Raw genomic sequence first — 12,500 nt, forward strand, 5'->3', positions numbered from 1 at the left:
TATCTCAACATATCTAAACATCAAAAAGGTACAGTAAAAATACGGTATAAAAGATTTTTTAAAAAATGGTACACCTGTATGGGGCACTGGCCATGAATGGAGCTTGCAGGACTGGAAGTTGCTCTGGGTGAGTCAGTGAGTGAGTGGTGAGTGAATGTGAAGGCCTCGGACATTACTGGACACTATTGTAGATTTTATAAACACTGTACACTTAGGCTACACTAAATTTAGAAGAAAAAAAAAATTCTTTCTTCAATAATAAATTGACCTTGACTCACTGTAACTTTTTGACTTTATATACTTAAAAATTGTTTTTTAAATTTTTGATGGACGCTTAGGGGGCCATGATGAACAAAACAACATGAGATTAAATCAAGCACACGGAAAAATGATGCGATCAAGAGACTCGGTAAACACGAGATGTATGAGGCTACTGCGTGACACGGCACATTGTTTTACAGTAAAAAAAAAAAATTGTAAGTAGAAAGAGTACACTCTGAAATAACGATAAAAAGTACAGTATGGTAAATACATAAACCAGTAACATAGTTGTTTATTATCATTATCAAGTATTATGTACTGTACATAATTGTACGTGCTCTGCTGTACTTTTATACGACTGGCAGCAACACGACGGCTACGACATCACGAGGCGAAAATAATTTTTAGCTCCATTATAATCTTATGGGACCACCGCCGTATATGTGGTCCGTCGTTGACCGAAACGTCGTAATGCGGCGCATGACTTTACTTGGGACTTAGTGAACCGGTGAAAATGTTGAAGGGAATGGTATGAGTACATGAAAATAATTCTGGGTTTGAAAGTCGTGAAAATGAAAGTTTCCTTTGTCGATACTTCATGTGTTGTTTTGTTTATTTTCATGATCACATGACTCATTAAATGCAGACCTACAATTGTACAAGCTTTACATTGGAGGTCATACTCGTCATGATTTCCTGCCACCTCTTCCTTATTTCCTGCCAGCTCCCTCTCCCCATTCACCTGTGGTGGACGGAGCGTCTGTGGAGGTGATTGTTGTCGGAGCTGAAGAAAAGGTACCTGGAAGATTTGAGTTAAACGCGGACAACATGGAGCACGTGAACCTCATATCAGTTCCTGCTGTAGAGATGACGAATCTCCTTCCTGTACCCGTTGATAATGGATATGGTGGGTGAGAGGAGACATTATGGCTAGCAGCAGCCATGACAGCAATATGTGAACTACAGGTGTAATTTTGCCTTGTGCTTATTTTACTTCAAATTGCACTTTCATCTTTTCTTTTCTCAATCACTAGAATAGGATAACATCTTTATGATGGAATAGTTTGTTATAAAATACTAGTCTATGTTTTCTTTCTGTTTAAGTCCAGTCATTTAATCGTAAGCTGTGACACATGATTACCTTCTCCACCAAAGCTGGATGGAGGTTGCATTTTCATCCCTGTCTGTTTGTCTGTGAGCAGGATGTCTCAAAAAGTTGTGGACAGGTTGGGTGTGTGACGAGGACTTCTTGATTCAATTTTGGTGGAGATTTGAATCCGGATCTGGATAAGAGAATTATTTATGCCTCCGCTGACGAAGTCGCCAGTGGCATGATGTTTTCGGGTTGTCCTTACGTACGTCCGTCCATGCTAATTTTGTCCGTTTTCTCTGCAACTGCTTATCCGATTGACACGAAAAAATTTTTATCATCGGTGCGACTACTCACGTAGAACGTTTTAATGATTAATTATGATTTCGTAGACCTCGTGGTGTTGCAGTCATGTTGGGAAAAACAGGAACACCATTGGACCTTTGTATTGAAACCGCTCCGTGGAAAAACTTGAAACTTGGCACATGTCAAGTACGTCAACAAATGTGATGTTTTTATTTCGTTTTTTAATGTTATTTTTATGATGATGTCATAGGTGGCTTCGTTATGACGTTTTAATTGCAGACGTCGAACACTTTATCCAATTAGAATGAAAATGCTTGAGGGTCATCTTGGGATAAATTGTATGGGCGAAAAATATTGACGACCTCATCGGTCATGCGGTTTGGCAGCCGTATTGTTTTGAACATAAAAATTTTCTTTTTCTGAAACGGCCGAACAGATCGAGGCAAATCTTTACAGGTGTGATCGCCTATCCATGAGAAACAAAAAGTTCTCCACATATAAGGACATAGGTCACATGATTTGGCAGCTATGATTTTTTGAAGAATAAACCTTTAAAAACCTTCTTCTCCAGAACAGCTTGACAGATCGAGGGGAAACATCACTCACATATTCATCAAGCCTTGGGGATACCATGGTGTTCGCATATTTATTAATAGGTCACATGATCTGGCAGCCGTATTGGAATGAACGAAAATCTTTTTAAAATCCTTTCTCTTGAACCGCTTCGTCAATCGACGTGAAATGTCACAGTTGTGATCGAGTATTCATGGGGAATATACGTTTATATAGTGCCCTTCTAGTTTTCTTTTTTAAGTGATTCTTCAGCATTGAGAGATGAAGCCAAAAAATATATATATATATTACACGGTATTTCAAAACATGGACTACTTATGGCAAAACTAGGGGGATGAGTTGATTCGGTGATGAGAACGAGCCTATTTGATGTTGGTTCAGGTCCGGATGAAGATATCGGCGGGATAGAAAACGTACGTAAACTCTTCAAACTGGCAGAAGTACTGATGTGCTCGACTCGGCCCATCAGTTTCGGGGGTTTTTTTTCCGCTATCAATATGCCGATGGTCTTATACCGGTAGATCGTGGTATTTCGGTATAAAAAAAAATTATTATTTTTTTTTTTTACGCAGGTTCCAAAAATACGTCTTGGTCCATTACGTATTCATATATGACGTATACATCGTTGATGCACGGTAATTTTTCAAAGTTTTCTCACACAGGGCATTATCCCCATGACGAGAACGGTATTATTTTACTTCCATCTTCATCTTTTATTAAAAATGATTTGCCGTTTCCTTTTTGGTTTTTTTTCCTGGTATACCGGTATAATGGGTGTATTTAAAGTTCCACCCTATGAGCAGGCAGCAGCTGTTTCTCCCACACGATGACGATAATAGGAGCGCCAACGATCGGGTTTTACTGGACAGTTTTGCAGGAAATAATTTTCAGAAAAATTAATCTATTTAATTCCATGGTGACTTGCACAAGCAAGGGAACCTTTGTATATCATAGCCGATAGGTAATGAGTTGATGGGGTAATTTGGGTCATTATACTGAGGAAACTGAGCTAATAGGGTACTTGGTGATGTGGTGGTGGGGGGGGAGGGGGGTGGTTTCTGATGTGGAATGAACAGGGGGGTTCAAGTGAGGGGGGCTGGGAGGTGAAAGGACGAGGCGAGGGAGTTTGTGACTGAGGAACGAACGGGTGAATTTAGGTGAGGGAAGCTTTTCATGGGAATTACGGGGTTGGAAAGGCAAAAAGGGGCAGGATTGTGAGGACTGAGAAGTTACTGTTTGGAAGCGAAAGGGCGAAGGACTAGCGATGGACGGGTATCTGGAGTTGAAGAAGGGCTGAAAGTATTGTAGATCGCCGTACCGGTATGATGATCGCAGATTGCCGCGTTGGTAATTGGAACAGGCTTTCTAAAGCACACCCGATTCATATAAAATAACCAATTGGCAATTGCTTTAAAAACAGCCACTCGGGCAAAGAAAAATGTGATTGCTTGTACGGTGCTCGTGTGCTGAGGGTTAAAAATTAAAACCTACTTATATCTACTTCCAGGTACATTTTGACATCATACGTTCCACTGTTCCAGGTGTCGCCGAATGCATCAAAGCTTTTAAACCACGTACGGTATTTAACCCTAGTCCTTCCGACAGGGGTCTTTTTTGGACCCCAGGCATACATTTTGATGTGTTATTTCTATATTAGTTTAATGATGTATTTCATGTTTTCTTACTTTGTTTACCTATATGTGCTGGTAATAAATATGATATTTTAAGATCTCACCTTGCTGTGCAGAGTGACGAGCAAAGCCTTTCTGGGGTCCAAAAAGACCCCTGTTGTTTTCGTTCAATTTGTTATATACATGATTACTTCACATGATATTTGTGTCGAGTAAGTCCTCGAATTTTAATTTTTTTGTTGTTATGTTTTTTTTTGTTGTTGTTGTTTGTGTTTTTTTTACTCTTTCGCTTTCACTAAAACATCATCCAATCAAAATAATGATGTTTCCTCGTTGATGTGAAACTTCAGAAGATTGAATGAAATTTAATGTTTCTGAGTTGTGTCATAAATGTCCCTGATTGGTGGGTTCCTTTTATATTTGATATTTATTTTTATTTTTCTGAAGTTTGTTGACTTTATCAATAAAACACCATATTTAGTCATTGATGTGAAACTTTGGCAGATTTAGTGAAATTGAGTGTTTTTTTTTTATTTGAGGTCCGAAAAGACCCCAGTTGGTAAGATTAGGGTTTGCTAGGAGACTAGAAACTCCTTTCTTCGATTTATTGGTGATATCACCAATTTTTTTTTTCTTTTCAGTATACCGGTACGTTCAAAATTCCGACACCAGTATATCAATATGAAAAATTACACTGGTATATCGATACATCGCTGCACCCTACGCTGCACCCGAGTGCCGTTCTAGTTGTTTAATATTTTTATTCCTCACCCATCAGAGTAGTCAGGCATTGTCTTCAGATTGTCCATCCGTGCATCCTTCTGTTGTCGTCTTTTTTGTCATCACAATGACCTGTGATCCACCGAAGGGATTTCAACGAAACGTGGCAAAAGTACGGAAGATAATACAAAGATTAACTGATTCGATTTTTGGGTTCGAAAGATATCGTAGGGCAAAGATCATCTGCCCTTTTATTGAAAATCTTTGTTACTGCACGAATTTGCGAACCGCTGAAGAGATTTCCACCAAAGTTGGCAAAAGTTTGGATTCTAACACAAATATTAATTGGTTCAATGTTGGGTTCGACAGGTTAGTCATGTGCCCTTTTGAAAATCGTTTTGCAGAACATAACTTGAGTTGGAACCATCGGATGTTTTCTCTCTCCCTCTCTTTAATTCTTCATGTGACCTTTCATTGAGATCAAAGGTAACAGTGGGTCGATATCTAATGCGGGCACAGGCATATGCCCATCAACACACTCACATCAAATGCTATTTTAGTGTCTTTTTGCTTTGGTTGAAATTCCAGCACATTAACCCATTTGTTCCATTGTTTTGCATCAGGTAAATGTGACGCACTTGGCCATGCTTCTCAGGACAACATCTGCACGGCCACTCAACTTCCTTCACCATCAGTGAAAGAGCCTGTTCCTGCCGACAAGGGTACTGAGAGAATAAAAGTTGAAGAGGATGATGAAACTTCACGTAAGAACCTTGTTACTCCCGTTTGGCTATTGTGTCACTTGCTTTGTCACAAAAGTCTTGGTTTTCTTCCAAATGGATGCCCTCTGCACGCGTCACGAGAGGGATCCTTTCCGATTTTCCACATACCCAACACAGCCTAATCATTGCAATTGAGGTGCCACTAAACACATCTACACCAACGCGTCAATTTAAACCTCTGCAAAGCGAATTAGCTCACATAACCTGCTGAAATGTAAGATAAGCTAAATAGCCTGGAGCCCACTCCACAAATCAGTTTTCCAGGCTGCTACCAAGAAGAGCATATACCTTGTGCATATCGGAGAGCCGAAAGAACATGTTGGCTTCCTCTATATTATAAGAATATGAAGTGACTTGGGACCCAGACATTGCCACAGAGGTATCAGAATCTTTGGACTCGCTCCATGACAAAGATGGCACGAGATGGGTATAGAGTCTTGACCTCACACATTCCAGCTGAAAAGTAAGGCAACTGCTCCACACTATCAAGGGGAAACTGCTCCAGCTAAGGCTTCTCAATACTGTCCATTAAAAGTTACAGCCGATGCTATCACCACCCAACTGGAGATGAACAAACCTTATACACATTATTGGAGCTGTGCTGCATTCCTTCAGAGAAAAACACAATCTGTACTGGTTTATTAATTTTATCTCTTCCTATCAATACTTGTGTGAGTATGTCTCCTCCATAACTCCAAAACCATAAAACCTAACGGCCTGAAACTTTGCATGCACACGAAGGGAACTGCAAGGAAGTGCACAAGTGAAATTTGGGTGTTTGGGTTAATTAATTGTGTGTGTGTGTGTGTGTGTGTGTGTGTGTGTGTGTGTGTGTGTGTGTGTGTGTCATTGATTGGTATCTCCATATGTGGGTTTCAGAATGTGGAATGGAGTCCTCCCAAGGTGGGCTCAAAGTATCCACCTTCATTTCAGTAAGGGGTCACGATTCATGGACCAAGCTTTGAAGATTTCTGTTCTCGAAGTTTTGTGCCGAGGGCTCTCTTCAGGATTGTCGCTGAGCCCTGGACATCCTCATAATGTAGTTCGTTTGTTATAATATTCCCAGGGATGGTTTTTAGCTCACCTGTAAAGTAGTTCCGGGGAGCTTATGGGATGGCACGTCGCCCATCCGTCTGTCCATACACAAATACTTCAACTTCTCAGAAACGACACATACGATTTCAATTAAATTTGACCACAACCTTCATCACCCGTGATGGCATAAAAAAAATCAAAACAGGGTCTGAAGGGGTCCACAGAGGGAGTTTACGGGGGGTGGGGGAAGGCGGGGGGAGTGGGTTGCCTCCCCAAAGAGGAATTTGCTTTCTTCTCAAACGATACACACAATTCCGTTGAAACTTCACGACAACCTTCATCACCCATGATATACCAAAGTTTGTTCATGACATTAGAAAAATCTACTCTCGGGGGATTTAAGTGGGGTTGCCCCCCAAAATATGTATTTGCTTTCTTATCCAAAACTACACATACAATTCTGATGAAACTTGACCATCATCTCCACCACCCGTGATGTACCAAAGTTTGTTCACAAAATTTATAAAAATTGGGGTCCAAGGGATTTGGGGGGGAGGGTTGTCCTCCAAAATATGTTTCCTGGACGACCTCACTGGGGTCTGAAGCTGCCATATTTTTTGGCCTGCTCAACCATGCCCTGACTTGGAACAGGCCACAACGATTTCTCAACAATTAAGTTTATATTTCACTTTCCTCATGCATATCGAATGCCTGTTCATCATAGCTTCAAATCGCCGTATCCTTCACTTTTGTAAGTTCTATAAGCTTTCAAATTAGGAGCTTGGAGCGATTTCATGCATTATATGATACGATTTTCCATGATATACTCTCACGGACTAATTAAAGAACATCATCGAAATATTATTTCGGTTTTGAGGATCGGATATCGTCCGGACTAAATGTGTCGAAATCTGTTGTGAAATCTGGTAATCTAAAGAAATAACGAGTCTTATAACCAAGCCGATATAACTATTTACTTGAAGCAAGCAAGGCTATGTTCCATCCTCTATACATACACATGAAAATGTGAAATTTCCAAAGCATTAAACTTATCTTTTTCAACTGTTTGGAGAATTATATTGAGTGAACAAATTAATCAGCTTCATTGAACTATGTGATTTAATGTATTCATTGTTAGACCTCACTCCCTGTTCCCCAGAGTGATTGCCGATTCAGAGAGTTTGCCAGATGTGTCTATATTTCCGAAGGTTTCGCGATGCGCTCGACAGGGAATTGAAGCAAATCTGATTTAAAAAAAAAACAAAAAAAAACGGATGCTTTTAAGAAAACGTTATAACGTTTGTGCGGACCACAAACGATGTACCATGTGACGTGTGCAAAGACGGGCAGACAAAATGGCGGATTATCTGCAATGTTTATTTCACGGGCAATTGAACTTTGCGATGTCTCCAGGGTTGTTCTGCATTCAGCTGCAACTCTTTTGTGGATAAAGTCATTTTATTTCATAAACTGCTGCGTGCATGGTGAAGACCGGCTTTAAAGTTAAAGGGATATTTTATGGTATGCAGCGACAGCCTGGCCAACCGTTCCTTATCAAACATTTAAGCCTGGTGTTGGCTCAGTGGTTAGGGTGGCGGCTTGGGATCCTCGGGTCCTGAGTTCAAGCCCCGTCGGATGCTGAATTAATACACCAGGGGGTTGACTCAGCCTGTCATCCTTCCGAGGTCGGCGAAATGAGTACCAGTTCCAGTGTGTGTACTGGTAGAGGGGCACTGTATCAGCGACACAGTCGCGCTTCAAGAAATGATAGCTACCCTGGCAGCTAAGCTGCCATATGACCACCACCATCAACCATTTATTTGGAGTGCTTGCAGGAGTACTGAAGCCACTTGCGGAGGACCCATTGTCGATAGCGCAACGTCATTCTGAGCAAATCGTTCACTCCCTGCAGACGCTTTTGCTGCGCTACATCATTCAGAGCGAGTGGTTCGTGCTCGCTCGCCCTGAGCGAGTGGTTCGTGCTCGCTCGCCCTGAGCGAGTGGTTCGTGCTCGCTCGCCCTGAGCGAGTGGTTCGTGCTCGCTCGCCCTGAGCGAGTGGTTCGTGCTCGCTCGCCCTGAGCGAGTGGTTCGTGCTCGGTCACCCTGAGCGAGTGGTTCGTGCTCGGTCACCCTGAGCGAGTGGTTCGTGCTCGGTCACCCTGAGCGAGTGTTTCGTGCTCGGTCACCCTGAGCGAGTGTTTCGTGCTCGGTCACCCTGAGCGAGTGGTTCGTGCTCGGTCACCCTGAGCGAGTGGTTCGTGCTCGGTCACCCTGAGCGAGTGGTTCGTGCTCGGTCACCCTGAGCGAGTGGTTCGTGCTCGGTCACCCTGAGCGAGTGGTTCGTGCTCGGTCACCCTGAGCGAGTGGTTCGTGCTCGGTCACCCTGAGCGAGTGGTACGTGCTCGGTCACCCTGAGCGAGTGGTCCGTGCTCGGTCACCCTGAGCGAGTGGTCCGTGCTCCGTCACCCTGAGCGAGTGGTCCGTGCTCCGTCACCCTGAGCGAGTGGTCCGTGCTCCGTCACCCTGAGCGAGTGGTCCGTGCTCAGTCACCCTGAGCGAGTGGTCCGTGCTCCGTCACCCTGAGCGAGTGGTCCGTGCTCCGTCACCCTGAGCGAGTGGTCCGTGCTCCGTCACCCTGAGCGAGTGGTCCGTGCTCCGTCACCCTGAGCGAGTGGTCCGTGCTCCGTCACCCTGAGTGAGTGGTCCGTGCTCCGTCACCCTGAGCGAGTGGTCCGTGCTCCGTCACCCTGAGCGAGTGGTCCGTGCTCCGTCACCCTGAGCGAGTGGTCCGTGCTCCTTCACCCTGAGCGAGTGGTCCGTGCTCCGTCACCCTGAGCGAGTGGTCCGTGCTCCGTCACCCTGAGCGAGTGGTCCGTGCTCCGTCACCCTGAGCGAGTGGTCCGTGCTCCGTCACCCTGAGCGAGTGGTCCGTGCTCCGTCACCCTGAGCGAGTGGTCCGTGCTCCGTCACCCTGAGCGAGTGGTCCGTGCTCCGTCACCCTGAGCGAGTGGTCCGTGCTCCGTCACCCTGAGCGAGTGGTCCGTGCTCCGTCACCCTGAGCGAGTGGTCCGTGCTCCGTCACCCTGAGCGAGTGGTCCGTGCTCCGTCACCCTGAGCGAGTGGTTTGTGCTCCGTCACCCTGAGCGAGTGGTTCGTGCTCCATCACCCTGAGCGAGTGGTTCGTGCTCCGTCACCCTGAGCAAGCCGTTTTCCACATTAACGTATTTTCTGAATTATTGAGGGAAATTTTTTTTCCACCCGTCACACGCAGCTGTTTATAAAGAATAATGTTTGTGAACATATCCCTGAAACGTCTATGTATATCAATGTAATGTTTTTTGGTGAAAGCTTCTCAAGGTTTCTGGGTTGTATACCTTCCGGTATGAACCACTCGGTACGTACTGTAGTCGGTAATAACACTGACTCCAACTTCCTGATTGGTGAAAGATTGCCGATGTTGGGTGTGTGTGTGTGTGTGTGTGTGTGTGTGTGTGTGTGTGTGTGTGTGTGTGTGTGTGTGTGTGCGCGCGCATACACTTTTATTTTTTTGATGTTTCTTTGCTCATACCTTTTGAACAGGGTTATGCAAAAGCGAGTTTAAAGATAGCTCATACAAAGGATAAAGAGGTCAAAAAACGAATTTGACATCTTAAATGGACACAATAATTATTCATCATTTTACTATTGCTGAGTTGATATTTTCTTATTGCAGGCCGTGATGCATCCACTCGTCTGACATCAGCACCAACAGATGCCGGTCAAGCTTTTCAATGCCAACCTGAATCTGCTTGGCCCCTTGTTGCTCCAGAGCTATCACAATGCTGCGCTGGCTTCCTCGTTTCAAACTCTGGAAAGGTAGAACCTCCCTCCCAGGTTTTATGTCTGGAGCAGGACGAAACTTCATACAATTTGTGGTTGAACAAATGTGAAAACAATGGCAGGGATGCTGAGCTGCTCGTGTGCAAAGAAACAGAGGTCAGTGTTCGGGCAAGATCATTGTCTGGCAAGCCTCATTACTGCACCGAGTGTGGCCTGCGCTTTGCCTTCCGCAGCAAACTGGAGGTGCACCGGCGCACTCACACGGGAGAACGTCCGTATGCTTGTGAAATGTGTGGCATGAGCTTTGCACAATCTTACAACCTGCTTCGGCACAAACGCACGCACGTGGCACAACGACCATTTGTATGCTCGCGTTGTGGTCGTGGATTCATCCGCCGTGGGCAGTTCCTGAGGCACTCCGCCAAATGTGTTGCCTACAATGTTGTGCTCCATCCTGGCTTCAATGACAAGAGTGGTCTCACATCCAGGAAATGAGATTATCTGCACCATCACTTACACCTGCTTGGACTTTATTTTATGATTGGCTTACTATTTGAGTCAAATTTTTAAATCGTTGAGTTTGCAAGGAAAAGCAGGAGGGGACACTACATTTGTGCTTTGCCATGCCCCGGTGATGATGCAACCAGTCGGACGGGATAGTACAGAGGTATCACATTCACTTTTGAGCTGTCTAGTCTCGGTTTGATTCTCAATCCGACGATAAACTTTCAAACTGGTGCTTCACAGGTATGTTATTTCATCACAGATTGTGCCATTCATCAGATGGAGATTCAGGTGGCTCTCCCATCTGCTCAGTTTGTTGATTAATGCTTATGACCCCGTGGTATCTTTCAACGAAGAGTAAGTGAATTATATATCATTGGTACCTTGACCAAATTGTTGCTCAAATCGGTTCCATTTGATCATCAGGCCTAACCAGCTGGTTTTGAAAGACTGCTTCGCTGTAATTCCAAGCTTTAGATACTCTGACCCACCAACCCCATACTATTGGGACATGGCAAAAGAATAACGATGCAATCAGAAGATTAAATCGATAATGATATCCCACTCTGTGATATGCATGCATCAAATAAATAGAATTGCATGTTGAGTCAATGTGCCTGGACAAGCTAATAAATACAGTGACTAAATGCAGACATCAGCCTTGCTTTGCTTGCCCACGTAATTAGGGAACAGTGGTGTTCTTTGGATAGAATTTGGGGTATGGAAGTAGTTTAACGGCAACAAGCGCTTGTCTGCCGTTCGGGGTTTCACGCTCGTCGTATCGCAGGTTCGTTGGATGTTGTACGCAGATATAGACACAAGGAGACGTTCATACAGAAGCCTTCGACCGTTTATTCATTCCCAAAGAAGCTTCCAGAAAGTTCTATAATTGCTCCTGAAAGCTCCGTGAAACTGTAAAGGAATGATGTAGTTTTGTGACAACAATATTTCAGAAATGTGTTACAGTTCCACTATGAATCAAATACAGTAAATCAAAGGAACAGGAAACAAACATCAAATGGCACGAATGTACGTGACGCGCAAATGGCACGAATGTACGTGACGTGCAATGCGTTTACATGAAAACACGTACAAAATGCATTCCAATCTTTCTTACCCTGTTAAGTCTTACAATTAGCTACATAGAGAGATATACTTCCCACTTTAATCCTCCTTAAGGAGTAGCGCTTGTATGTAGATAAAACATAGAACGGACCTGGTCACACCGATGGCCTCGTGGCTCGATATGAACCTCACGACCAACGCAGTATGAGCTTTAAAACATGATGTAAGCTTTGCAGAGAGCTGAAGCTTTTGGCTTCCGAGAATGCATCTGCATCCGTTCTGAGCTGCGCCCAGAACCTTCACTCCGAGCTCCGCTCAGAACATTAATGTTATAGTAAATCTTTACTAACCGACAAATGATGTCATGACTGACATTACAAGTAATAAATTGAGAAAGGAAAGCTGGGATGTAGAAGAAGGAAGAAAAGTAAAGGAAAAGGAGGGAAGAGTTCACTCCTGTACTTATTTCACAAATAACTTCAATGCAGGAAGAGGCCATTGTGTCCATCACACCTCTGTAATCTTGGCACTATCCATGTAGCCCTCAACCTGCAATGCCTCTCGGCACCTATCTAATTCGAGTTTAAACCTATCTACTGTTTTTGCTGCCACCACCTTTTCAGGGAGACAATTATTTAACGGAACAAATTATAACCACCTTTTTGTGGGTTCTGCTGGGGAAAGTGTTTAGCCCAAGTCCTTCATGAATTGCC

General features: G+C 43.9%; 1 protein-coding gene across 1 annotated transcript in view; it reads left to right on the forward strand.

Annotated features, from left to right (window-relative positions):
* The window catches only part of LOC147024140 (uncharacterized), a 24,957-nt gene that overhangs the window by 11,296 nt on the left and 1,161 nt on the right, over nt 1-12,500 (forward strand). The window contains exons 4-6 of the mRNA XM_085883749.1: nt 986-1,168; nt 5,205-5,345; nt 10,112-12,500. The exon at nt 10,112-12,500 is cut by the window's right edge and continues 1,161 nt beyond it. Coding sequence (XP_085739875.1) covers nt 986-1,168; nt 5,205-5,345; nt 10,112-10,713 — 926 coding nt within the window. The 3' untranslated portion in view covers nt 10,714-12,500. The remainder of the gene's footprint in view (nt 1-985; nt 1,169-5,204; nt 5,346-10,111) is intronic.

This window comes from Eptatretus burgeri, chromosome 6 (assembly GCF_056783735.1).
Source record: "Eptatretus burgeri isolate ZD-2024b chromosome 6, Ebu_testis_v1, whole genome shotgun sequence".
NCBI classification, from domain to species: Eukaryota; Metazoa; Chordata; class Myxini; order Myxiniformes; family Myxinidae; genus Eptatretus; species Eptatretus burgeri.